Genomic DNA, 24941 nt, shown 5'->3' on the forward strand with positions numbered 1-24941 from the left:
TGAGTCTGTTGAGATTTAGTTTTTTACAAGCATTCTACACTGCAGCAGAATTTCGGTAACAACATAAATTCAAATTTTTCTTCCAACAATGAACTAATGTCAGTTTCGTATTCTTCTGCAGATATGGTAGAAGATCGTGCATTCACAATGTATAGGCTTGTAACCCACTGCTCATTTTGCTGTATAATTTACTATTCATTTGGAAAATACTAATTATAAGTTTCATTCAGATCTTTCAGGTACTGAATAACTTCAATAAACAAATCTTCTGTTTTAAGCCTTTCCTCTTCTAAAATGTCTTTTATTGTCAGGAAGCAATCAAACCCATTGGAGTATATTCAAATGGTCCAGCTTATTTTTCTTGAAGGCAAAAGGGTTTTCTTGATTAGTAGATTCATTTACTTGCCTTGAAGAGTTAAATTGAGCCCTTGATTTTCCTACACTGCATGAAACTGCCAAGGAACAGAGACATTGTTGGACAGGAACAATCACAGATAATGATGTACAACATGAAACACAGTACATACAGAGTAGAAATGGATTGGTATATTTATAACATAAAATTATACAGACTTCACCATATGCAAAAGCGGAATAACAGACAGACAAATAATGTTCTTGGTTGATGCCGGTCAGACTTCAAAACATGAAGGTCGATGTTCGACTCTTAGTAAGGAGTATGTCCTTTTTGGGCACTAATGCACATTTTTCACCTGTTATTCATGCTGGCTGCCAAACTGTTGGGGAGTCCTTGAAAGGAGAATATTGTCCCACTCTTTCAAGGCAGTTTTCAGTTCTTGCATGGTTCAGGGAGGGTGTTAGTTGAGAAATGAGTCTGCCAAGAGCATCCCAGACATGCTCTATAGGGTTTAGGCCCAGGGAGTATGCAGGTCATTATTTATGTTCAATGTGTCCACTTTCCAGTGTGCCAGACATCTCAGTGGTCTTGTGTGGGAAGGCATCATCATCCATAAATAGAAAGTCAAGACCTACCGCATTCCTAAACAGACAGGCATGACACAGAATAAATTCCTTACAGTACCGTCTTGCTGTAATCTAGGAGTGAGATGTCTGTTCCTTTCTGCCACTATGGCTACATATTTATCCTCTTGTGATGTGATGGTCCGCCTACAACCACCCGCAAGGCATTTCCACCTTCAGTGGCCTATTTTAATCATGTGATGTCACTTTTGAACATGCCTACTACTGTAGCCACAGTAGTAACATTTCTGTGACCAGGGTTGTGGCACTTGAGCTGGCTTCAAGCTGTCAGACTACTCGTCCACAAACACAAGCACTGAAATGATGTCTTGCAGACATGTTGCTGTACCACACGGAACGTCGCACTAATCAGTTCCACATCCACCTTCATCAAATACTGTACCACATGAACTGTCAAATGCATACAGTGCATTCGTGCACAGGCTTCACTGCTGTTAACACATCCCGCCATCTAAGTTTTCTTTAACTGTCTTTGGTCAGTTGTTCCTTAGCATTTGCAGAACAGAGTAAAAAGGTGCTTAAATAGGCCATTTGAAGAAACCAGTTGCTACTGAAAATTTGATAGTTCAATTCGAAGCTGTTTTTTAAACAGAAAGCACACACTTGTCTCTCAGTTCAAAAATATGGCTTATTATCTTTTCTTTAGATAATCCTCTGACTTCAGTATGTGAAATAAGAGATACATGTACACTCCTCAGGTTTTCACATTATTTAGTGGCAGAGATTCTAGGAAGTTAATAATTTTGATCTTGTGAAGAGGATACATGCAACTGGATGCTAATTATTTTGCAGCAAGTGCCTGCCTGTTAATCGTGCAGTGGCTTCTAGAATAGTTTTTGTTGGCGATATTCTTAATAAGCTGTACAGCTCTATTAATTACACCACTAATGGCCTTTGATCCATTGGCAGAGAGTTGATCCATTGGCAGAGAGAAGACTGCAATTGTTCCATGGTATTTTATTCTCTTCAAGAAAAGAGTTTCAGAGACCAAGTATGTAGACTCCAGTAGTACCTGTTACTATAGATTAGCATCAAAGAAGATTCTGCAGTAGTATGTTTTTGTGTTAGCTATTGCAGTCAGTACTGTGAGTCCTGTTACATCATTAGATTCAATCCATTTGTTATGAAAATTTGCATCATTAGAGACAGAGAGTAAGCTCATTCTGTATGTTGGTTGGTAAATCTGCGAGGGTGGTTTGAACGAGTTGTTCACGTGATATTCATTGGACTGTTGCCTGTAAACACGTGCCACGTCAGTGCTCTTGGAAGAGAGCTGTGGCAGTGATGTTGCTCTGTTGTTGTTCCTGCATAGTGATTTGCGATGATGGGAAAAAAGGACATTCATGCTGAAACTTCCTGGCAGATTAAAATTGTGCCGGACCGAGTCTCTAACTCAGTACCTTTGCCTTTCGCGGGCAAGTGCTCTACCAACTGAGCTACCCAAGCACGACTCACGCCCTGTCCTCACAGCTTCAATTCCACCAGTATATTGTCTCCTACCTTCCAAACTTCACAGAAGCTCTCCTGCGAACCTTGCAGAACTAGCACTCCTGGAAGAAAGGATATTGTGGAGACATGGCTTAGCCACAGCCTGGGGATGCTTCTAGAATGATGTTTTCACTCTACAACAGAGTGTGCAGTGATATGAAACTTCCTGCAGATTAAAACTGTGTGCTGGACCGAGGAAGTTTCATATCAGTGCACACTCCGCTGTAGAGTGAAAATTTCATTCTAGAGACATTCATGCTGATTTCCAAAAAACACTGGGAGACTGCTCCTTCATATTCAACTGTTGCCAAGTGGACAAATGAATTTAAATTTGGTTGGGAGAGCTTAGATGGTGATCCACAGTGTGTCACTACTCCAGAAATTGCAAAAGTGCACAAAATGGTCATAGAGGATCACCAATTGAAAGTGCATGAAGAATTAGAAATGGAAAAAATTATCTGCAAGATGGGTGCTGTGACTCCTGATGTTGGATCAAAAACGCACGAGAATAGACATATCGGAACAATGTTTGGCCCATTTTAGGAGAAACGAACAAGGTTTTTTGCTCCAGTTTGTGACCACAGATGAAACTTACATGCACTACTATATCGCAGAGACAAAACAACAGTCAAAGCAGTGGAAACATGCTGATTCTCTGCCACCAAAGAAAGGGGAGACAATTTCCTCGGTGGGGAAGGTCATGGCCTCAGTGTTCTGGGATGCGAAGGGGATTCTGTTTGTAGATTATCTCCCCACTGGGCAAGCAATTACTGGAGAATACTGTGCTAACCTCCTGAACAAATTGCAACAAAAGATACGCAAAACAAGGCCAGATTTAGCAAGGAAGAAAGTCATCTTCCATCAAGACAATTCACCTCCGCACACATGTGTCATCACCATGTCAAAATTACATGAACTAAGGTATGAATTCACCTGATATGGCTCCATCAGCCTTCCATCTCTTTCCAAAACTGAAAATTTTTCTTGGTGGGCGAAAATTCACTTCAAACGAAGAATTGATAGCCAGAGTTGACTACTATATTTCAGGCCTGGAGGAAACTCATTTTTGAGATGGGATCAAGGCACTGGAACATCGTCATACCAAGTGCATTAATCTACAAAGAGACTGCATTGAAAACTAAGAAAAGTTTCAATGATGTAAGTACTTTTTTTCTATTCCATTCCGAGAACTTTTCAAACCACCCTCGTATTACGTGTTGAGCTACTGTTTCACTTGAAAGTGATACACAAGGTGCATTCAAGTTCTAAGGCCTCCGATTTTTTTTTCTAATTAACTAATCACCCGAAATCAATGAAACTGGCGTTACTTCTCGACGTAATCGCCCTGCAGACGTACACATTTTTCACAACGCTGACGCCATGATTCCATGGCAGCGGCGAAGGTTTCTTTAGGAGTCTGTTTTGACCACTGGAAAATCGCTGAGGCAATAGCAGCACAGCTGGTGAATGTGCGGCCACGGAGAGTGTCTTTCATTGTTGGAAAAAGCCAAAAGTCACTAGGAGCCAGGTCAGGTGAGTAGGGAGCATGAGGAATCACTTCAAAGTTGTTATCACGAAGAAACTGTTGCGTAAGGTTTGCTCGATGTGCGGGTGCATTGTCTTTGTGAAACAGCACACGCGCAGCCCTTCCCGGATGTTTTTGTTGCAGTGCAGGAAGGAATTTGTTCTTCAAAACATTTTCGTAGGATGCACCTGTTACCGTAGTGCCCTTTGGAACGCAATGGGTAAGGATTACGCCCTCGCTGTCCCAGAACATGGACACCATCATTTTTTCAGCACTGGCGGTTACCCGAAATTTTTTTGGTGGCGGTGAATCTGTGTGCTTCCATTGAGCTGACTGGCGCTTTGTTTCTGGATTGAAAAATGGCATCCACATCTCGTCCATTGTCACAACCGACGAAAAGAAAGTCCCATTCATGCTGTCGTTGCGCGTCAACATTGCTTGGCAACATGCCACACAGGCAGCCATGTGGTCGTCCGTCAGCATTCGTGGCACCCACCTGGATGACACTTTTCGCATTTTCAGGTCATCATGCAGGATTGTGTGCACAGAACCCACAGAAATTCCAACTCTGGAGGCGATCTGTTCAACAGTCATTCGGCGATCCCCCCAAAACAATTCTCTCCACTTTCTCAATCATGTCGTCAGACCGGCTTGTGCGAGCCCGAGGTTGTTTCGGTTTGTTGTCACACGATGTTCTGCCTTCATTAAACTGTCGCACCCACGAACACACTTTCGACACATCCATAACTCCATCACCACAGGTCTCCTTCAACTGTCGATGAATTTCAATTGGTTTCACACCACCCAAATTCAGAAAACGAATGATTGCACGCTGTTCAAGTAAGGAAAACGTCGCCATTTTAAGTATTTAAAACAGTTCTCATTCTCGCCGCTGGCGGTAAAATTCCATCTGCCGTACGGTGCTGCCATCTCTGGGACGTATTGACAATGAACGCGGCCTAATTTTAAAACAATGCGCATGTTTCTATCTCTTTCCAGTCCGGAGAAAAAAAATCGGAGGCCTTAGAACTTGAACGCACCTCGTATTAGCTGTTTCTTTTGTTGATGTTTCACCTAACGTACATTTTACCATCTCCGTAGTGGAAAGTTTATTAATTTTTGTGGAACTGAGTAGGCTTCTCCACTTTGCAATATCCAACAGGTGACTATGTAACACACTTCAATTGCTTTTTTTATTCGCTCTTTTCGTGATTTCTGACGATTATCATTATTGTTAGTGAATCCTAAGAACCTGTAATTTCTATCATACTGCCAAAGCTATATAGCAACTAATCTGGATCGATTTTTTGTAGAAGTATTGACTATTTTCAGGACAATTTCATTGGTATCATTCTCATTACTATCATAATTACCTTTAGCAAATGAGCTTGTCATTGATTTGGAAGAAGAAAAATCAAGTTCTGCATTAGAACACTTCAGAGATTTTTCTTTTTTTAGCCATTACATCATGCTGCAATGAAGTGTTGGTAACAATTTTAAGACAAACAATTTAGATATCTTCTTTTCAGTTCCCCGTCATCTCTCCATTCCCACTCTCCACTCATCTCCCCTCTCCTTCCTTTCTCTTCTTTCCTCTCCAGGAGGAAAAAAGTTTAAATGACTACTTATGTTGATAACGATGTTAACAGCAAAATATAAAACTCTCACAAATCTCTTCTTAAGCAAACATACATTTCCTTTTATATGATTTCCTTAAAGAGCTGGAAGAGGTTGACTGTCTAAATGTTTTGTAGACATGGACATCGATAGACAGCAGAGTGATATGGACTGCTTTGGAAGCGGGTGCACTATGAGATGAGTGAGAGTGGTTCTTTGAATGGCCTGCTACAATCATATTCTGTGCAGTCCTTCCTTCATTGTAGAGTATGCCGTCCGCAAGGTTGCCTTCAAGTCTGATATACAGCCTTATTTGTTGTCGGTGTCACATTCTTACCAACTATTCAAATTTGCAATTGAAAACTAGGGTTAAATGGTGTTTCTTTGCAGAGGCATTAGTTGTTATTGTTTTTTGAGTTACTTTGTTGGATGTTTTGAAAAAGTTTTGTGGAATCCTTGAGCGAACATGAAACCCCCAGGGTTCTGTGACATGACACACAATTTAAGAAACACTGCTCTAAAGCCGTGGTCGCTGCAGTATAGAAAGGGCGAGGAGGGGAGGGGGGTGTTGCTATCATTTACTTTGAAGTACTTGTGAATGAACCATTTGTGTGGGTTTCTATTCATCTTGGAACACACACACACAGTTGATTACTGCTTAGTTTTTTATCTTACAAATAGATTACTTTTATTTTATGTTATGATGCTATATGCAGATTTTGCATTTCTTCAGTTGGGTTTTTTAATCATTTGTTTCACTTGTTGACAATTGCCTGTTTTTGAGATTCAGATAAATTGTGCAGAATATATTGGGAACAGATCTTTTTCATGGCTAACTGTGGATGCAAAATCAAATGTAGTGCAGTCTTTGGTATGCTTAAGTGCTCAGCTTAAATCACAGAAAGGCACAACAAAAAGACTGTCGGAAAGAGAGCATCTGACCAACAAGGCTTTTGTCAAAAATAGACCACAGGCATGCGCGAAGCAGTGGGCAAACAAGTGTACTGTAACCTACTTCCTTTGTTTTCGGACTGCGTTTCCTTAGGATTCTTCCAATGAATCTCAGTCTGGCATCGGCTTTACCGACGATTAATTTTACATGGTCATTCCATTTTAAATCACTCCTAATGCCTACTTCCAGATAATTTATGGAATTAACTACTTCCAGTTGCTGACCTGCTATATTGTACCTAAATGATAAAGGATCTTTCTTTCTATGTATTTGCAGCACATTACAGTTGTCTACATTGAGATTCAATTGCCATTCACTGCACCATGTGTCAATCTGTTGCAGATCCTCCTGCATTTCAGTACAATTTTCCATTGTTACAACCTCTCGATATACTGCAGCGGATATACTACAGCGATATACTACAGCGATATACTACAGCTTCATCCACAAAAAGCCTCAGTGAACTTCCGATGTTATCCACAAGGTCATTCATATATATTGTGAATAGCAACGGTCCTACGACACTCCCCTGCGGCACACCTGAAATCACTCTTACTTTGGAAGACTTCTCTCGATTGAGAATGACATGCTGCGTTCTGTCATATAGGAACTCTTCAATCCAATCACACAATTGGTCTGATAGTCCATATGCTCTTACTTTGTTCATTAAACGACTGGGGGGAACTGTATCAGACACCTTGCGGAAGTCAAGAAACATGGCATCTACCTGGGAACCCGTGTCTGTGGCCCTTTGAGTCTCGTGGACGAATAGTGCGAGCTGGGTTTCACACGATTGTATTTTTCGAAACCCATGCTGATTCCTACAGAGTAGATTTCTAGTCTCCAGAAAAGTCATTATACTTGAACATAATACGTGTTCCAAAATTCTACAACTGATCGACGTTAGAGATATAGGCCTATAGTTCTGCACATCTGTTCGATGTCCCTTCTTGAAAACCGGGATGACCTGTGCCCTTTTCCAATCCTTTGGAATGCTACGCTCTTCTAGCGACCTACGGTACGCCGCTGCAAGAAGTGGGGCAAGTTCCTTTTCATACTCTGTGTAAAATCGAACTGGTATCCCATCAGGTCCAGCGGCCTTTTTTTTCTATCCCTCTGTCATCTATTTCGATATATACCATTTTGTCATCTGTGCAACAGTCTAGAGAAGGAACTACGGTGCAGTCTTCCTCTGTGGAACAGCTTTGGAAAAATACATTTGATATTTCGGCCATTAGTCTGTTATCCTCTGTTTCAGTACCATTTTGGTCACAGTGTCTGGACATTTTGTTTTGATCCACCTACCCCTTTGACATAAGACCAAAATTTCTTAGGATTTTCTGCCAAGTCAGTATATAGAACTTTACTTTCAAATTCGTTGAACGCCTCTCGCATAGCCCTCCTCACACTACATTTCGCTTTGTGTAATTTTTGTTTGTCTGCAAGGCTTTGGCTATGTTTATGTTTGCTGTGAAGTTCCCTTTGCTTCCGTAGCAGTTTTCTAACTCGGTTGTTGTACCTCGGTGGCTCTTTTCCATCTCTTACAATTTTGCTTGGTACATACTCATGTAATGCATATTGTACGATGGTTTTGAACTTTGTCTACTGGTCCTTAATACTATCTGTACTTGAGATAAAACTTTTGTGTTTAGCTGTCAAGTACTCTGACATCTGCTTTTTGTCACTTTTGCTAAACAGAAAAATCTTCATACATTTTTTAATATTTCTATTTACGGCTGAAATCACCAATTGCTGATTCCCTGTTCTGCTTTAACTGTTTCAAATAGTTTGGGTCTGTTTGTCACCAGAAGGTCTAATATGTTATTGCCGTGAGTCTGTTCTCTGTTTAACTGCTCAAGGTAGTTTTCAGATAATGCACTTAAAAAAATTTCACTGGATTCTTTGTCCCTGCCACCCGTTATAAATGTTTGTCTCTCCCAGTCTGTATCTGGTGTATTAAAATCTCCACCCAAAACTATAACATAGTCGGGAAATTTACTCGAAATATTTTCCAAATTTTCCTTCAGGTGTTTTGCCACAACAACTGCTGAGCCAAGGGGCCTATAGAGACATCCAGTTATAATGTTTGAGTCTGCTTTAACCGTGACCTTCACCCAAATTATTTCCCATTTCGGAACTCCGTCAATTTCCTTCGATACTATTGCACTTTTTATCACTATAACACGCCTCCCCCCTTCACTGTCCAGCCTCTCTCTGCAGTATACATTCCAATGTGAGTTTTAGAATTTCATTACTGTTTACATTGGTTTCAGCCAACTTTCCGCCCCTAGTACTATGTGGGCATTGTGACCGTTTATTCATGAGAGCAGTTCTGGGATCTTTCTATGGACACTCCTGCAGTTTACTACTATCACATTAATATTGTCATTCCCTGTTGCGTTTTGCCTACTGCTACCTTGTCGCATCTCAGGAGGCATCTTGTCGGGCCTAGGGAATTCTCTAACCTAAAACACTCACATGTGCACTCCACACGCATTCCGCTACCCTTGTAGCCGCTTCCTCTTGTAGCCACTTCCTGTGTGTAGTGCACACCTGACCTATTCAGGGGGACCCTACATTTCTCCACCCGATAGCGGAGGTCGAGAAATTTGCACCCCAGATCTCCGCAGAATCGTCTCAGCCTCTTGTTTAAGCCTTCCACTCGGTTTCAAACCACAGGACCCTGATCGGTTCTGGGAACAACACTACAAATAGTTAGCTCCGATTCCACCCCGCAAACGAGGCTTTCCGCCTTCACCAACTCTGCCAACTGCCTGTATGAACTGAGGATGATCTCTGAACCCAGACGGCAGGAGACATTGGTGCCGACATGAGCAACAGTTTGCAGTCAGGTGCACCCAGTGCTCTCTATCGCTCCCAGCAAGCAGACAGAGTGAACACTGGCCTTCTTCCCCGACCTTTCCGCTATTTCCCTAAGGGGCTCCATCACCTGGAGCTCCCAATCACTAATAAACCCCTCCCCCATGTACCTGCTCGGACCTTGCTGAAGGAGTGGTCACATGTCCACTCACAGGCAGAGCGGGTGATGTCATGTGGCCAGCCTCCACATTGACATTCCGCCTCGTGTGATGTGAACGCCGTTGAACCCGCCACTCCCCTTGGGGTGGCCCAACCGCGCCCGGTACCTGCAAAGATGTCTCGACAGAAGGGACTGTGGGTGAAGCATGTAACACCTAGGGTGTACCAGGCAATGCACCAGATTCCCCACTGCCACTACACTCCGTGGCAGCAGCCTGAAGATGGCTGTCTGTGGCCATCAGCATGCTCAGCTGTTCGTGAACAGTGGCCAGCTCCTCCTGTGTCCCTACACAGCAGTCATACATCCTATCCATCCTAAGAAATCAACAATTTAATGTAGAGAGTTGAGTAAGCAACTTTTAACTAGACTGCTAATTCACTAAAGGCGGCTGATAGCTGACTAAACTGTGGTTACTATACACTTCATGTTGGAAAAATGTTTTTTAGAAATTCATCATTATTGTATATTTTTATTATCATTTGTTGACAGAATCCTAATCGTTACCACAATCGATGTCCTTCAATTGTTGCACCATTTGTAGTTTGTATGGATAAAATTTTAAATCAAGATGAAGAATTCTGGGAACACACTCCTGGGACATTCCAACCACTGCTGCTTGCTTACGAATTGAACACGGAGGGGCGCCGTAAGACAGACTCGCATACATCAATAATCTTTGCTGGAGAACGCACACTTCTTGGTCGTCCTGTTGGTTTCTTCTTGAGGGCAGATCCAGTCTCTTCAAAGATATTAATCCAACATTTTATCAAGTGCTTGAACAGAATGCCATCATGACATCGTAAATTATAAAAATGTCGAAACTCCCTCTGCGCCGCTACCAAACTGTCATTGTTTTTATAAAAAAAAAAATTATGGCTAACACGCGCTGTTGTCCGTTCCACTGACCCATGATTACTGAAATGGCAGACCGTTTACTCGCTAACTGTTATGAACCTACAGTGCTACCACCTGCCCATAGGTGCCACTACTCATTTCAAACATTCCTGTTATTCTGTGTCACCCTGTACGTTCAGGAGCTACCTCCTGACACTTAAATCTATATTTGATGTTAACAAATTTCTCTTCTTCAGAAATGGTTTCCTTGCCATAGCCAGTCTACATTTTATATCCTCTCTACCTCGACCATCATCAGTTATTTTGTTGCCCAAAAAACTCATCTACTACTTTATGTCTCATTTCCTAATCTAATACCTTCATAATCACCTGACTTAATTCGACTGCATTATATTATCCCCATTTGTTGATGTTCATCTTATATCCTCCTTTCAAGGCACTGTCCATTCCGTTCAGCTGCTTTTCCAGGTCCTTTGCTGTCTCTGACAGAATTACAATGTCATCAGCCAACCTCAGAGTTTTTATTTCTTCTCCATGGATTTCAATTCCTACTCCAAATTTTTCTTTTGTTTCCTTTACTGCTTGCTCAATATACAGATTGAATAACATTGGGGATAGGCTACAACCCATGTGTCACTCTCTTCTCAACCACTGCTTTCCATTCATGCCCCTCAACTTTTATAACTGCCATCTGGTTTCTGTACGAATTGTAAATAGCCTTTTGCTCCCAGTATTTTACCCCTGCTACATTCAGAATTGCAGAGAGGGTTTTCCAGTCAACATTGCCAAAAACTTTCTCTAAGTCTACAAATGCTAGAGACGTAGGTTTGCCTTTTCTTGACCTATCTTCTAAGATAAGTTGTAGGATCAGTATTACCTTGCATGTTCCGATATTTCTGCAGAATGCAAACTGATCTTCCCCGAGGTTGGCTTCTAGCAGTTTTTCCATTTGTCTGTAAAGAGTTTGTGTTAGTGGTTTTGAACTGTGACTTATTAAACAGTTAGTTCAACACCTGCTTTCTTTTGGATTGGTATTTTTATATTCTTCTTGAAGTCTGAGGGTATTTCGCCTGTCTCATACATCTTGCTCAGCAGATGGATGAGTTTTTTCATGGCTGGCTCTCCCAAGGCTATCAGTAGTCTTAATGGAATGTTGTCTGCTCCCAGGGCCCTGTTTCAACTTAGATCTTTCAGTGCTCTGTCAAACTCTTCATTCAGTATCGTATCCCCTGTTTCACCTTCACCTTCATCTACGTCCTCTTCCATTTCTGTAATATTGCTCTCAAGTACATCGCCCTTGTATAGACCCTATATATACTCCTTCCACATTTGTTTTCCCTTCTTTGGTTAGGACTGGTTTTCTAACTGAACTCTTGATATTCGTACAGGTGGTTATCTTTTCTCCAAAGGTCTCTTTAATTTTTACCAGTCTGGATTTGGAACACTGCAACTGTCTTGTTAAAGTTTTCAGGAATTACTGCAACCAATCGCCATTTTTTCTTCAATTTTTATTTATTCATGACCAGTTTCAAATTGCCTGGTGATTTATCATCAGATGATACCATTTAGTTTGGAGTATTGTGGGGGTTGTGCATCTGTGGTGAATATAGAGACAGAAAAGAACACACTGTATGTGGGAAGAATATTGTGGGGAGATTGTAAGATTAATTTGATGGTATTGTTCACTGTTTTTATTCTTGTGGCAGGCACTGCTCTGGAAAATATAATGTATACTTTCCAGTATCATTAAATGTCAAGTGGAACAGGCAATTTTTCACCGATGGTGACTCCCACATACTTTACAAAATATAAACAATCCAAAGAGTGTGGCTGTTGTTGTCTCCAAAGAGTTTTGTGGAGACAGAGAGTTTCTTTGTTAATTTTTTGTTTTGTGCAGCATTTGTAATAAAATATATATTTATTACATTACTTCCTATATAATAATTAGTATTGTGTTTTCACTTTGGAAAATTTTCTTGTGCTATTTACAACACTGTTTAGGACAATATTTCTGGTAGTGAAGTTATATTTGGCATGTTTCTCATTGCTCAATAAAGAGGATAGTGTACATATGGGGAGAGGAGGGGGGAAGGGAAAAGAGGGAGAGGGGAAAGAGGTGGGAGAGGGAGAGGAGAGAAGAAAATTTTGTGTGTGTGTGTGTGTGTGTGTGTGTGTGTGTGTGTGTGTGTGTAAAAGAGAGAGGTGTTTAGGTGTGGTATGAGTGAGGTTGGGAATGGGTATGGGAGTGGATGAGTACAGTATTTATTAGTTTTTCAAATTTAAGGACTCTTTAAAATTTTAGATGAATGGGTTATTTGCTAAATCAATTTGTTCATTTAAGATGGTGTGGGGTGTTTTATTGTTAAGCATGAAAATTTCAAGTTGTTCCAAGAGGTCTATTTTTATTCTTTTGTCTACAATGTGTAGAATGTGGAGGTTGGTTTTTATATCTGTGATTGAATGACTATTTTGGGCTAGAAGGGCTGCAAAAGTGGATTTATTTAAATTATTTAAACGGAGTGTGTCAGTGTGCTCTTTCTATCGGATTTCAAAATATCTTCCTGTCTCTCCTATGTAGTAGCAAGAACAGCTGTCACAAGTTAATTTGTATGTACCTGATTCGTGATATCGTTGGCTGGTTGTTTTAATGTTGTGAATTGTTTTGTTTTGTATTTTGCTGTTTGTGTGGAAACTGATTTTGACTTTGTGTGTTTTGAATAGTCTTGCAAGTTGGCATGATATATTACCAAGGAAATGCATACAGACATATTTAGTTTCTTCTGGTGCTGAGGAAAGGTTTGTTGATGGTTTTTGCTTAGTTTTCATCTTTGCATTTAGGTTGTCCACTATGGTTGGGTCATAAGCATTGTTGTGGGCTATTGTTTTTAAAATGTTTAGTTCCTTAGTTTTTACAGCAGGTTCAGCATGAATTTTGTTTACACAGTTGAGTGCTGATCTGAAAAACGCTAGTTTATGCTGATTTGGGTGGCATGATGTATTATTTATAGCAACATGGTGGGTTTCCTGTAAATTTTGAATTTGTGTTTGGAGTTGTGACATGTTACGTTTAAGTCAAGAAAATTAATTCCCTGTTGTGTTTGGTGCTCAACTGTAAACCGTATTGTGGGATGTATATTATTCAGTTTAGAGGCTAAGTTTTCTATATCAGTTGTTGTTCCATTGTATAGTATCAATGTGTCATCAACATAGCGTTTATAATAAATTACTTTCTTTTTCCGTTGGATTATCTTTAAAGAATTTGTTTTACAGATCATTAATATAGATGTCAGCTAGTAGGCCAGCTAAACTACTGCCCATTGCTAAACCGTCTTTCTGAATATGGATTTTATTGTTGAAGGAAAAGTAATTGTGAGACAACACTAACCCAAGAAAATCCATCAGTTCATAGATTTCTATGTTACTTAGCTTTTTATGATGCAATAAGTTGTTTTTGATTATGTGGAATGTTTCTGTTGTAGGCATGTTGGTGTACAGATTTACTATGTCGAAGGATGTAAATTGTGCTGTTGCGGGAATAGTGATATCTTTTATGCTGTTAATTAGTTCATAGCTGTTCTCTATGGAGTAGTTATTTGTGAATGTGTAGGATTTACTGAGAATTTCATGAAGTTTTTTGGTTTTTTGTATCCAGGACTGTGTATTGAGTTGACTGTTGGGCGTAGTGGGTGGCCTTGTTTATGAACCTTGGATTGTGATCTGAGCTTTGGAGCTGTTGGGTTTATTATTATGCAGTGTTTGGCTTCAGAAGTTGTTAGGAGGAAGTTGCAGTTCTTTAACAGGTTTTTTATTTTGTTTTGGTATTTTGGGGTAGGCTCAGATTCTAGTTCAGTTATGTTGGTATTTTTAAAAAATTCTATTGTTTTGTTAATGTGCTCTGATTCATACATTATTACAGCTGCATTACTTTTGTCAGCCTTAACCACAAGAGCATTATTATCAACTAGGTTTTTTTAAAATTTGTTTTAATGTTGTAGTCTCATTATGAGTAATATTGTGGAGTTTTTTTGTTTTCATGTTTTTCTTTATTTTATTTGCTTAATGTGCTAGAGCATTGTGGTCATTTTGATTTAGTTTTGCTGATAGGCAGGCTACCTTTGTGTCAGTTTTTACATCTTTGACAGTGTTTTCATCAAGTTTGGTGGAAATATTGTGATTTAGCCCTTTATTTGGCAAATTTAGTTCTGTGTTGTTGAAATTAATGTTTGTTGTGTTAGCACCCTCCCAGAAAAATTAAGATTTTCACCAGGTAAGTTGGGGTAGCAGTTGGTGGGTTTTTTTGGCAAAGAGGTTTGAGAGCTTTTTCTTTTGTTTGGATAAAATTTTCAACATTTCTTTACCCACAGATTGTTGAACTAACTCTATGAACGTTACATTTTGGGACAGCATAAGGTGATTGCTTAACTCTCAAGTGCAGCCTGTAGATGTCTTTATTGAGTAAGTCTTTTGGTTTATAATGAGACCTAATTTCATTTTTGATTCATGTGACTTTTGGCTGCCTAAGCTGATTTACTCTGGTCATTGATTACAACTTTGACATAATTAGGAATAATGTTTTCTAATATGCACTGCTTATTGAATTTAATAGCAAGAATAGTTTTCATTAACTTCAGTTTACACTTTCTGTATGTATTCCTTGTTCCTTTTACCTGGTTAGGTAGCGAAATAAAACTTTATTCATTCTGGATTTGGAATACTGTACTCCTCCACTCCCATACTCATTCCCAACCTTGCTCATATCACACCAAAACACCATTCTCTCTACCTCTCTTTTTTACACACACACACACACACACACACACACACACACACACACACATTTCTCCCTCTCCCTCCCTTTCAACCCTTCCATTCCTCCCTCCCTCTTTTCCCTCCCTCCTCTCCCCATATGTAGACTATCCTCTTTATTGAGCAATGAGAAACATGCCAAACACAACTTCACTACCAGAAACATTGTCCTAAACACTGTGTTGTAAATTTCTACATCCACAAGATTACTCTACAGTTCACATTTAAGTGCTTGGTAGAGGGTTCATCGAACCTCAATCATACTATCTCTCTACCATTCCAGTCCCAAACAGCGCGCAGGAAAAACGAATACCTAAACCTCTCTGTTCGAGCTCTGATTTCTCTTATTTTATTTTGATGATCATTCCTACCTATGTAGGTTGGTTTCAACAAAATATTTTCTCATTCGGAAGAGAAAGTTGGTGACTGAAATTTCGTAAATAGATCTCGCCGTGACGAAAAACGTCTTTGCTTTAATGACTTCCATCCCAACTCGCGTATCATACGTGCCACACTCTCTCCCCTATTACGTGATAATACTAAATGAGCTGCCCTTTTCTGCACCCTTTCGATGTCCTCCGTCAATCCCACCTGGTAAGGATCCCACGCCGCGCAGCAATATTGTAACAGAGGACGAACGAGTGTAGTGTAAGCTGTCTCTTCAGTGGACCTGTTGCATCTTCTAAGTGTCCTGCCAATGAAACGCAACCTTTGGCTTGCCTTCCCCACAATATTATCTGTGTGATCTTTCCAACTGAAGTTGTTCATAATTTTAACACCCAGGTACTTAGTTGAATTGACAGCCTTGAGAATTGTACTATTTATCGAGTAATCGAATTCGAACGGATTTCTTTTGGAGCACATGTGGATCACCTCACACTTTCCGTTATTTAGCATCAACTGCCACCTGCCACACCATACAGCAATCTTTTCTAAATCACTTTGCAACTGATACTGGTCTTTGGATGACCTTACTAGACTGTAAATTACAGCTTCATCTGCGAACAACCTAAGAGAACTGCTCAGATTATCACCCAGGTCATTTATATAGATCAGGAACAGCAGAGGTCCCAGGAAGCTTCCCTGGGGAACACCTGATATCACTTCAGTTTTACTCGATGATTTGCCGTCTATTACTACGAACTGCGACCTTCCTGACAGGAAATCACGAATCCAGTCACACAACTGAGACGATACCCCATAGGCCCGCAGCTTGATTAGAAGTCGCTTGTGAGGAACGGTGTCAAAAGCTTTCCGGAAATCTAGAAATACGGAATCAACTTTAGATCCCCTGTCGATAGCGGCCATCACTTTGTGCGAATAATTAGCTAGCGGCGTTGCACAAAAACGATGTTTTCTGAAACCATGCTGATTACGTATCAATAGATCGTTCCCTTTGAGGTGATTCATAATGTTTGAATACAGTATATGCTCCGAAACCCTACTGCAAACCGACGTCAATGGTATAGGTCTGTAGTTCCATGGATTACTCCTACTACCCTTCTTAAACACTGGTGCAACCTGAGCAATTTTCCAATCTGTAGGTACAGATCTATTGGTGAGCGAGCGGTTGTATATGATTGCTAAGTTGGGAGCTATTGTATCAGCATAATCTGAAAGGAACCTAATCGGTATACAATCTGGACCTGAAGACTTGCCCGATCAAGCGATTTGAGTTTCTTCGCACCCCCAAAGGTATCTACTTCTAAGAAACTCATGCTGGCAGCTGTTCGTGTTTCAAATTCTGGAATATTCCATTCGTCTTCCCTGGTGAAGAAATTTCGGAAAACTGCGTTCAATAACTCCGCTATAGTTTCACAGTCATCGGTAACAGTACCATCGGCACTGCACAGCGAAGGTATTGACTGCGTCTTGCCACTTGTGTACTTTACATACGAGCAGAATTTCTTCGGATTTTCTACCAAATTTCGTGCCAATGTTCCGTTGTGGAACCTATTAAAGGCATCTCGCATTGAAGTCTGTGCCAAATTTCGCGCGTCTGTAAATTTTAGCCAATCTTCGGGATTTCGCATTCTTCTGAACTTCACATGCTTTTTCTGTTGCCTCTGCAACAGCGTTTGGACCTGTTTTGTGTACCATGGGGTATCAGTTCCATCTCTTACCAATTTATGAGGTATGAATCTCTCAATTGCTGTTGCTACTATATCTCTGAATTTGAGCCACAATACTCCAAACTAAATGGTATCATCTAATAATGAATCGCCAGGCGATTTGAAACCGGTCATGAATAAATAAAAATTGAAGAAAAATTTGTGATTTGTAAATAGCATAAGAAAATTTTGCAATGTAAAAATGTATTACTAATTTTATAAAGGAAGTAATGTAATAAATATATATTTTGCTACGAATGTCGCACAAAACAAAAAATTAACAAAGAAACTCTCTGTCTCCACAAAACTCTTTGGAGACAACAACAGCCACACTCTTTGGTTTGTTTATATTTTGTAAAGTATGTGGGAGTCACCATCGGTGAAAAATTGCCTGTTTCACTTGACATTTAATGATACTGGAAAGCATACATTATGTTTTCCAGAGCAGTGCCTGCCACAAGAATAAAAACAGTGAATAATACCATCAAATTAATATTACAATCTTCCCACAATATTCTTCCCACATACAGTGCTCACTTTTCCATCTCTATATTCGCCACAGATGCACAGCCCCCACAATACTCCAAACTAAATGGTATCATCTGATGATAAATCACCAGGCAATTCGAAACCGGTCATGAATAAATAAAAATTGAAGAAAAAAGGCGATTGGTTGCACTAATTCCTGAAAACTTTAACAAGACAGTCGCAGTGTTCCAAATCCAGACTGGTAAAAATTAGAGAGACCTTTGGAGAAAAATTAACCACCTGTGCGAATATCAAGAGTTCAGTTGGAAAACCAGTCCTAACCAAAGAAGGGAAAACAAACGTGGAAGGAGTATATATAGGGTCCATACAAGGGCGATGTACTTGAGGGCAATATTACAGAAATGGAAGAGGACGTAGTTGAAGGTGAAACAGGAGGTACAATACTGAGTGAAGAGTTTGACAGAGCACTGAAAGATCTAAGTTGAAACAGGGCCCTGGGAGCAGACAACATTCCATTAAGACTACTGATAGTCTTGGGAGAGCCATCTATGACAAAACTCGTCCATCTGCTGAGCAAGATGTATGAGACAGGCGAAATACCCTCAGACTTAAAGAAGAATCTTAATATTCTTCCCACATACAGTACTTACGTTTTCATCTCTCTATTTGCCACAGATGCACGACCCCCACAATACTCCAAACTAAACGTTATCATCTGATAATGAATCGCCAGGCGATTCGAAACTGGTCATGAATAAATAAAAATTGAAGAAAAAATGGCGATTGTTTGCAGTAATTCCTGAAGTCCCTTTAATTTTCCTGTAAGCAGTATCTATCTTACCCCTAGTGTTACATGCTTCTACATCCTTACATTTGTCCTCTAGCCGTCCCTGCTTAGCCATTTTGCACTTCCTGTCGATCTCATTTTTTAGGCTTTGTATTCCATTTTATCTGCTTCATTTACTACATTTTTATATTTTCTCCTTTCATCAATTAAATTCAATATCACTTCTGTGACCAAAGGATTATTACTAGCCTTTGCCTTTTTACCTACTTAATCCTCTGTTCCCTTCACTGTTTCATCTCCCAAAGCTACCTATTCTTCTTCTGTTGTATTTCTTTCCCCTGTTCTTGTCAGTCGTTCCCTGATGCTCTCTACAGTGTCTGGTTCTTTCAGTTTATCCAAGTCCCATCTCCTTAAATTCCTACCTTTTTGCAGTTTCTTCAGTTTTAATCTACAGTTCATAACCAATGAATTGTGGTCAGAGTCCACATCTGCCTCTGGAAATGTCTTACAATTTAAAACCTGGTTCTTAAATCTCTGTCTTACCATTATATAACCTATATGAAACCTTCCAGTGTCTCCAGGTCTCTTCCACGTATTCAACTTTCTTTCACGATTCTTAAACCAAGTGCTAGCTATGATTTGGTTGTGCTCTGTGTAAAATTTTACCAGACGACTTCCTGTTTCGTTCCTTACCTCCGTCCATATTCATCTACTATTTTTCATTCTCTTCCTTTTCATACTATCGATTTCCAGCCCCCCATGACTATTAAATTTTCGTCTCCTTAACTATCTGAATAATTTCTTTTATTGCATCATACATTTCTTCAATCTCTTTCATCATCTGCGGAGCTAGTTGGCATATAAACTTGTACTAGTGTGGCAGCCGTGGGCTGAAGGGATTACACTGAAGATAGTTGGTAAAGTGTTATTCTTCTATATTTTATGAAACTTTTGTGTAGAACTAACATCTGTACTTGAAGCTGCACTTTCATACAAAATTTTCTGAGAAAACTTTTCTCAGTATCAGGAGGAGCAGTAACAGTTGCAGTTGACTATGAACTTTAAATGACTCTGTCCTATTGTTGCAGCAAATGAAAATTCAGTAGTGGAGTTTCACAGGAGAAAATGAATTTTGAGGAGAGAAATTTGAAGCAAAAAAAGAAATTTTAAGTCTGGTTGACGTTCTTGAAACAGTACTTGTTGGTGGAAATAAGGAAGTGCTTACATGTTAGAAACATTCCTGCAAGTGACATATTTCTGCATTAATTCCTTTTTCTACATAAAATGGATATTTATATGACGATGCAAATAATCACTTGTAGACAATATAATGTAAATGGATAGATAAAAAATGTACTCACCAAGCGATGGCAGGAGAACACACACGCACACACAAAAAGGTTTAACTTTTACAAGCTGTTGGAGCCAGTGGCTCCTTCTTCTGGCAGAAGAATTGAAGGGGAAGGAAAAGGGGTGAAGGAAAAGGAATGGAGGGGTTTAGGGAGAACTTTAGGTAAGGGTTACTTACTAGATGGGATAAGAAGGAAAGACTGATTCAGCCTGACTGAGCTTTCAGCAAAAGCCACCTTCAGAAGGGAAACACACATTCACACAAACGAGCACACCATACACTCGCATGACTACTACCTCCAACAACTCCAGCTAGAATGCAGTTGTGTTGAACGGAAGCAGCAATCCAGATTGGGGCAGGGAAGGGGAAAGGATTGTGTGTGATGACGAGCAGAGAAGGGAAGAAAACAGGTGGGTGCTGTGGCCTAGCAGTGCACAGTGAGGCTGAGGGGATATGAACTGGATGGAGGTTATAGGATAGAATGGGTGGAAACTGTTGGGTGGAGGCTGTTGGGACAGTATGTTACCATAGGTTGTGCCTGGGATGACTTTGGGAGCAGAGAATGTGTTGTAAGGATAACTCCCATCTGCACAGTTCAGAAAAGCTGATGGTAGAGGAAAGGGTCTAGTTAGCCTAGGTTGTGAAGCAGCTGTTGAAACCAGCCATGTTATGTTCAGCTGATCGACTTTGCTCTTTGCTACAATTTGGCGGTGGCCATTTGTCCTAGTGGACAGCTGGCTGATAGTCGTACCAATTTAAAAAAATCTATGTAATGATTACAACAGAGCTGGTATATGACATGGCTGCTTTCACAGGCGCCCCAGCCTCTGATGGGGTAGGATAAGCCTGTGACAGGACCGGAATAGGAATGCTGGATGGGTGGGTAGAGCAGGTCTTGCACCTGGGTTTTCCACAGAGGCATGATCCCTGTGATTTAACCATATTGGACTCTTTAAAGTGCTACTTTCCTCCTTCTAGTCAACACTTCTTTGCCATCAACCCCTCCAACCGAAGCCAACATAATCCCAACACTGAACCGTGTCTCTCCCAGTTCACATCACAGTTCAACCATGATCCCCCCCCCCTCTACCACCGCTGGTCAGCTCCAACTCTGTCTTGCAATCCTTCCCCAGGTCCATTCCTAATGACATCAACCTTTTGTGAAAGGTAGGGCAGCCATACATTGCCTCAAAACAGATCCTGACCTAATAATCCTATCTGCTGACTCCTCTACCTATAAACTCTGCAGCAGTGATCCCACCCAGAAGTCTAACATAACCTGCAATCCTGCTTAAAGCCTTAGGACCTATCGAGAACCTCTCCCCTGAATCCATTCCCCTCATCACTTCTATGACACCGCAAATGCCCACCTCCTGCATGTTCCCCAAAAGCCACAAATCTAAAACATCCTGGACTCCCTGGTGTAGCTGGTTATTGTGCTCCCACTGAAAGAATTTAGGCTCTCATTGTCTAACACTTCCTTCCAATTGTCCAAAATCTAGCCTCCCATGTCAAAGATACCAATCACTTCCCTAACTGACTCTCCACCATCTCTGCCCAATTACCTCCTGGATCCATATTAATCACTGTTGATGCCACTTCCTATTCACCAACATTCCTCATGCCCCTGGTCTTGCTGTTATTGATCACTACCTCTCCCAGTTTCCTTCAGTATGTAAACTCATTTCTCATACATCTTACTAACTTTATCCTAATGCAAAACCACTTCTCTTTTGAGGGGCAGGTATACGAACAAATTCACAGCACAGCCTTGTCCAACAGCCATCTAGTACCTGCATGCTCCGCCAGGCAGTGTACACTTTTCTCCCTCCACTGGTGCTATGCTATCCCTCCCCATTCCCCATCCCACTCCGGACTGCTGCTTCCATTCGACGCAGTTTTATCCTGGCTGGAGCAGCCAGAAACAGCAGTTGTGTGTGTTTGTTTTGTTTTTGTTTCCTTTCTGAAGAAGGCTTTTGCTCACAGCTCAAATGTCTGAGTCTTTTGATTGTACCTGTCTGCAGCTCAGTATGACATATCTAAGGTAAGTAGCAGTCTATCCTTATTATAATATTGTTGATATTCCAACCTGGACTTTCCAGTGTTTGTATTTGCATCATGAGATAAAACAATTTGAATATCATAAGCTTTATTGGGAAAGTGTTGTTTGGTAAACAATAGGCCTGTGCCCAAATGCCAGATGTTTTGTGAAATTCAAGAGGTAGCTTGTTGAGTCAGCCTTAAAGGTAATCCTGCCTACTGTAGTTTTCATACTCATTTTTAAAAATCTTAATATTACTTATCTGGAAATGAATGGCTCCGACTACATCAGAACACATCAAACACACAGGGAATTGGCATTGCCTATTTTCAATGAGAAGTAAAGAAGTATTGCCAAGTTTTTCAGTCTCACATTTGGAATTTTAAATGTTAAATGGCATCTGGTCATGCACACAGAAGACACTAAACTACATCCCATGAATGTGAAATGTTTTCTTAGCCAAAACTTTAGTAAGCCGTGATGGGCACCAGTTACATTATTTAAATCCTTTTTATTGTGAAGAGGAAGGAAGAAAAATAGTGATGCCTAAAGTTTGGTTATGATGTTGCTGAATAAAGCCCAAGCCTATTGTAAAATAAAGACATTGTGAAGAGTATTTGTGCAGAGGAACTAGGAAGGTCAGTCTTGTAACTTAGAGTGATGAAGTTGGTATGTCAACTGCTAGGGACATTGTAGAAAGTAAGAAGATACATTAACATTGTTGTCAGCGCCCCTGCTGCATTCTGTTATTGACTAATAATTCTACTAGCATTGTTTGAGATATGCAACTCATGCTCTTTACATTCCCATTATTCATTAGTGTCTTATAATTTCAGGTTACCTACAGCTCATACGTGTTTCAACGTTCTTCTGCTTCCTGAGTATGAGACAAAGGAAAAGTTAAATGATAGACTTATGAAGGCAATAAAGTATTCCAAAGGATTTGGAATGTTGTAACCCACTTCGCTTTCCTCCTAAAATTTAGGAAACAAATTACTTTGAAGTTCCCATCATGTCTAAAGATTGTGGAATTTGTTAATAAACTCCTGTGAAAATGAAAATTTTTGGTGCAATTTAGCAGTGGATGAAATATGGTGCAAAATGAGCTGCTCATTAGTGTTACATAAGTGTGTAATAACAATTTGTTCTATGTTACCACTCCCTCTTGCCTCTGGGCTGTTAGTCCAGTGATGAATGTAAACTGATTTGTTAAATATCAGTGACAGTTTCCTGGTGGTGTTTAGTAACAAAATTATTAATACTACTGACAGTGTCTAAATATGGAGGTATCTGCAAAATACTACTGTAATTGACTTTGTACAAAGTGCTAAGAATATTGTCATCTTCAGTGAAGCTTTTATGAACATGGGGAGGAAGAATGAGGTGTCTGTTTAGTGTGTATGAATGAAATTCACAGTGTATGATTCATTTTGTGTGTGATGACTAATTAATTTGTCTCTTGTACATTTTCCAAAATTTTTGAGGCAGCTATTCTGTTTCCCTCCAGAAAAGTGCAAAAAAGGAATGACTTCATATCCTTACAAATTTGCTTCATATCTGGTGCACATACACACACACAAACTAATCTATTACCTGTCATGTTTACACATAAAGTTTCCAATTTTTGAAATGAGGATAGTGGACAATTGAATGAAATTATAAAAATAAAATATTTTTGTGAAGAAATGCTTATTTTAAGTGTGTACATTTAAAGATGAAACTTTTTCAATATATGTACAGTGAGATGTTAAAACCTACATTTAGTGTAAACTTATTTTTAATAAACAATGTTGCCTGGTAAATACAATTTTAGAAATGAAATGACCATTTCCAAGAATTCTGATGTGGTCCTACAAAGAGACTGATAGTTTACTGCTCTCATGTTGATTTAGACGAGTCAACAACAAGAATGTTTCTGTAATAAATAATTTTTGAACTATTTATAATAAGTTTTGATACAGTAAACTAGATATTTTATTCATCATATTTAATTATTTCGAAACAGGGCTGTGCTCATTTGTAAATAATTTTTCATTTGTAATAAATAGATTTAAACTTTCATTCAAATTTTTCCAACCTACATTGTTGCAACAGGAATGTTTAAAGTTATACTATTCTCAGTTTTCCTTTTTCCTTGTGCTCAAATTTCACAAAGTGAGAATTACTGGTAGTATTTGACCTTTTTTATTATCTTTATTGGTTTGCATTCTATGAGAAATGCTATTTTATTTGGTATAGTAGTATGTTACTGTCAGTCGTAGACTGTTATTTCATTCTGTTTCTTGTATTTGTAATTTGCTTTCATTTCAGTCTTCATTGTGTAAAATAGCTGAAGCATTGTGACATCCTCAAACTACTTTCAATTTATGAATTCTAAGCTTTATGTAAAAGTTAGATTGTTAATGTACATTTGATTTGTGAGAAGCATGTAAAGCTGTTAATAAATCTTGTAGAAATGGTTTATATATTTTTACTGATGTGTGTGTTATAAAGGTAATTCCTGAAGCTTGGTGCATCTTAAATTACAAATAGAAATGTTGGGATATGCTCACAGGCTTATTTATATCTAGATGTGCAACAGGTTAACATGATAGGATAATTGATTTCCATAATCATTTGCAGCTGGGGGAGGATTACAGTTGCAAATCCTGCTGTCATAAACTGTCAAGGCACCTTTTTAAATCGGAAAAATTAGAATGGACACGATTTGGCAAGAAATTGATAACTTGAGCAGATTTGGACATCAACTCTATCAAAAACCTATGTTGCTCTCTTCATCCTGCACCTTTTGAATCATCGAGTGATGTAATTCACTTCAATGTAATCCACTTCAAAGGGGAAATCCCTTGTGTGCATGTACCATCTGCCATTTCATAT

General features: G+C 39.6%; 1 protein-coding gene across 2 annotated transcripts in view; it reads left to right on the plus strand.

The window, feature by feature from the left end:
- LOC124621838 (ubiquitin-protein ligase E3A) overlaps positions 1–24527 on the plus strand; it is a 137442-nt gene extending 112915 nt beyond the window's left edge. For both annotated transcript variants that reach the window (XM_047147280.1, XM_047147281.1), the window contains exon 12: positions 22901–24527. In XM_047147280.1, coding sequence (XP_047003236.1) covers positions 22901–23021 — 121 coding nt within the window. In that variant the 3' untranslated portion in view covers positions 23022–24527. The remainder of the gene's footprint in view (positions 1–22900) is intronic.
- The last annotated feature ends 414 nt before the right edge of the window (positions 24528–24941 follow it).

This window comes from Schistocerca americana, chromosome 7 (assembly GCF_021461395.2).
Source record: "Schistocerca americana isolate TAMUIC-IGC-003095 chromosome 7, iqSchAmer2.1, whole genome shotgun sequence".
Lineage (NCBI taxonomy): Eukaryota > Metazoa > Arthropoda > Insecta > Orthoptera > Acrididae > Schistocerca > Schistocerca americana.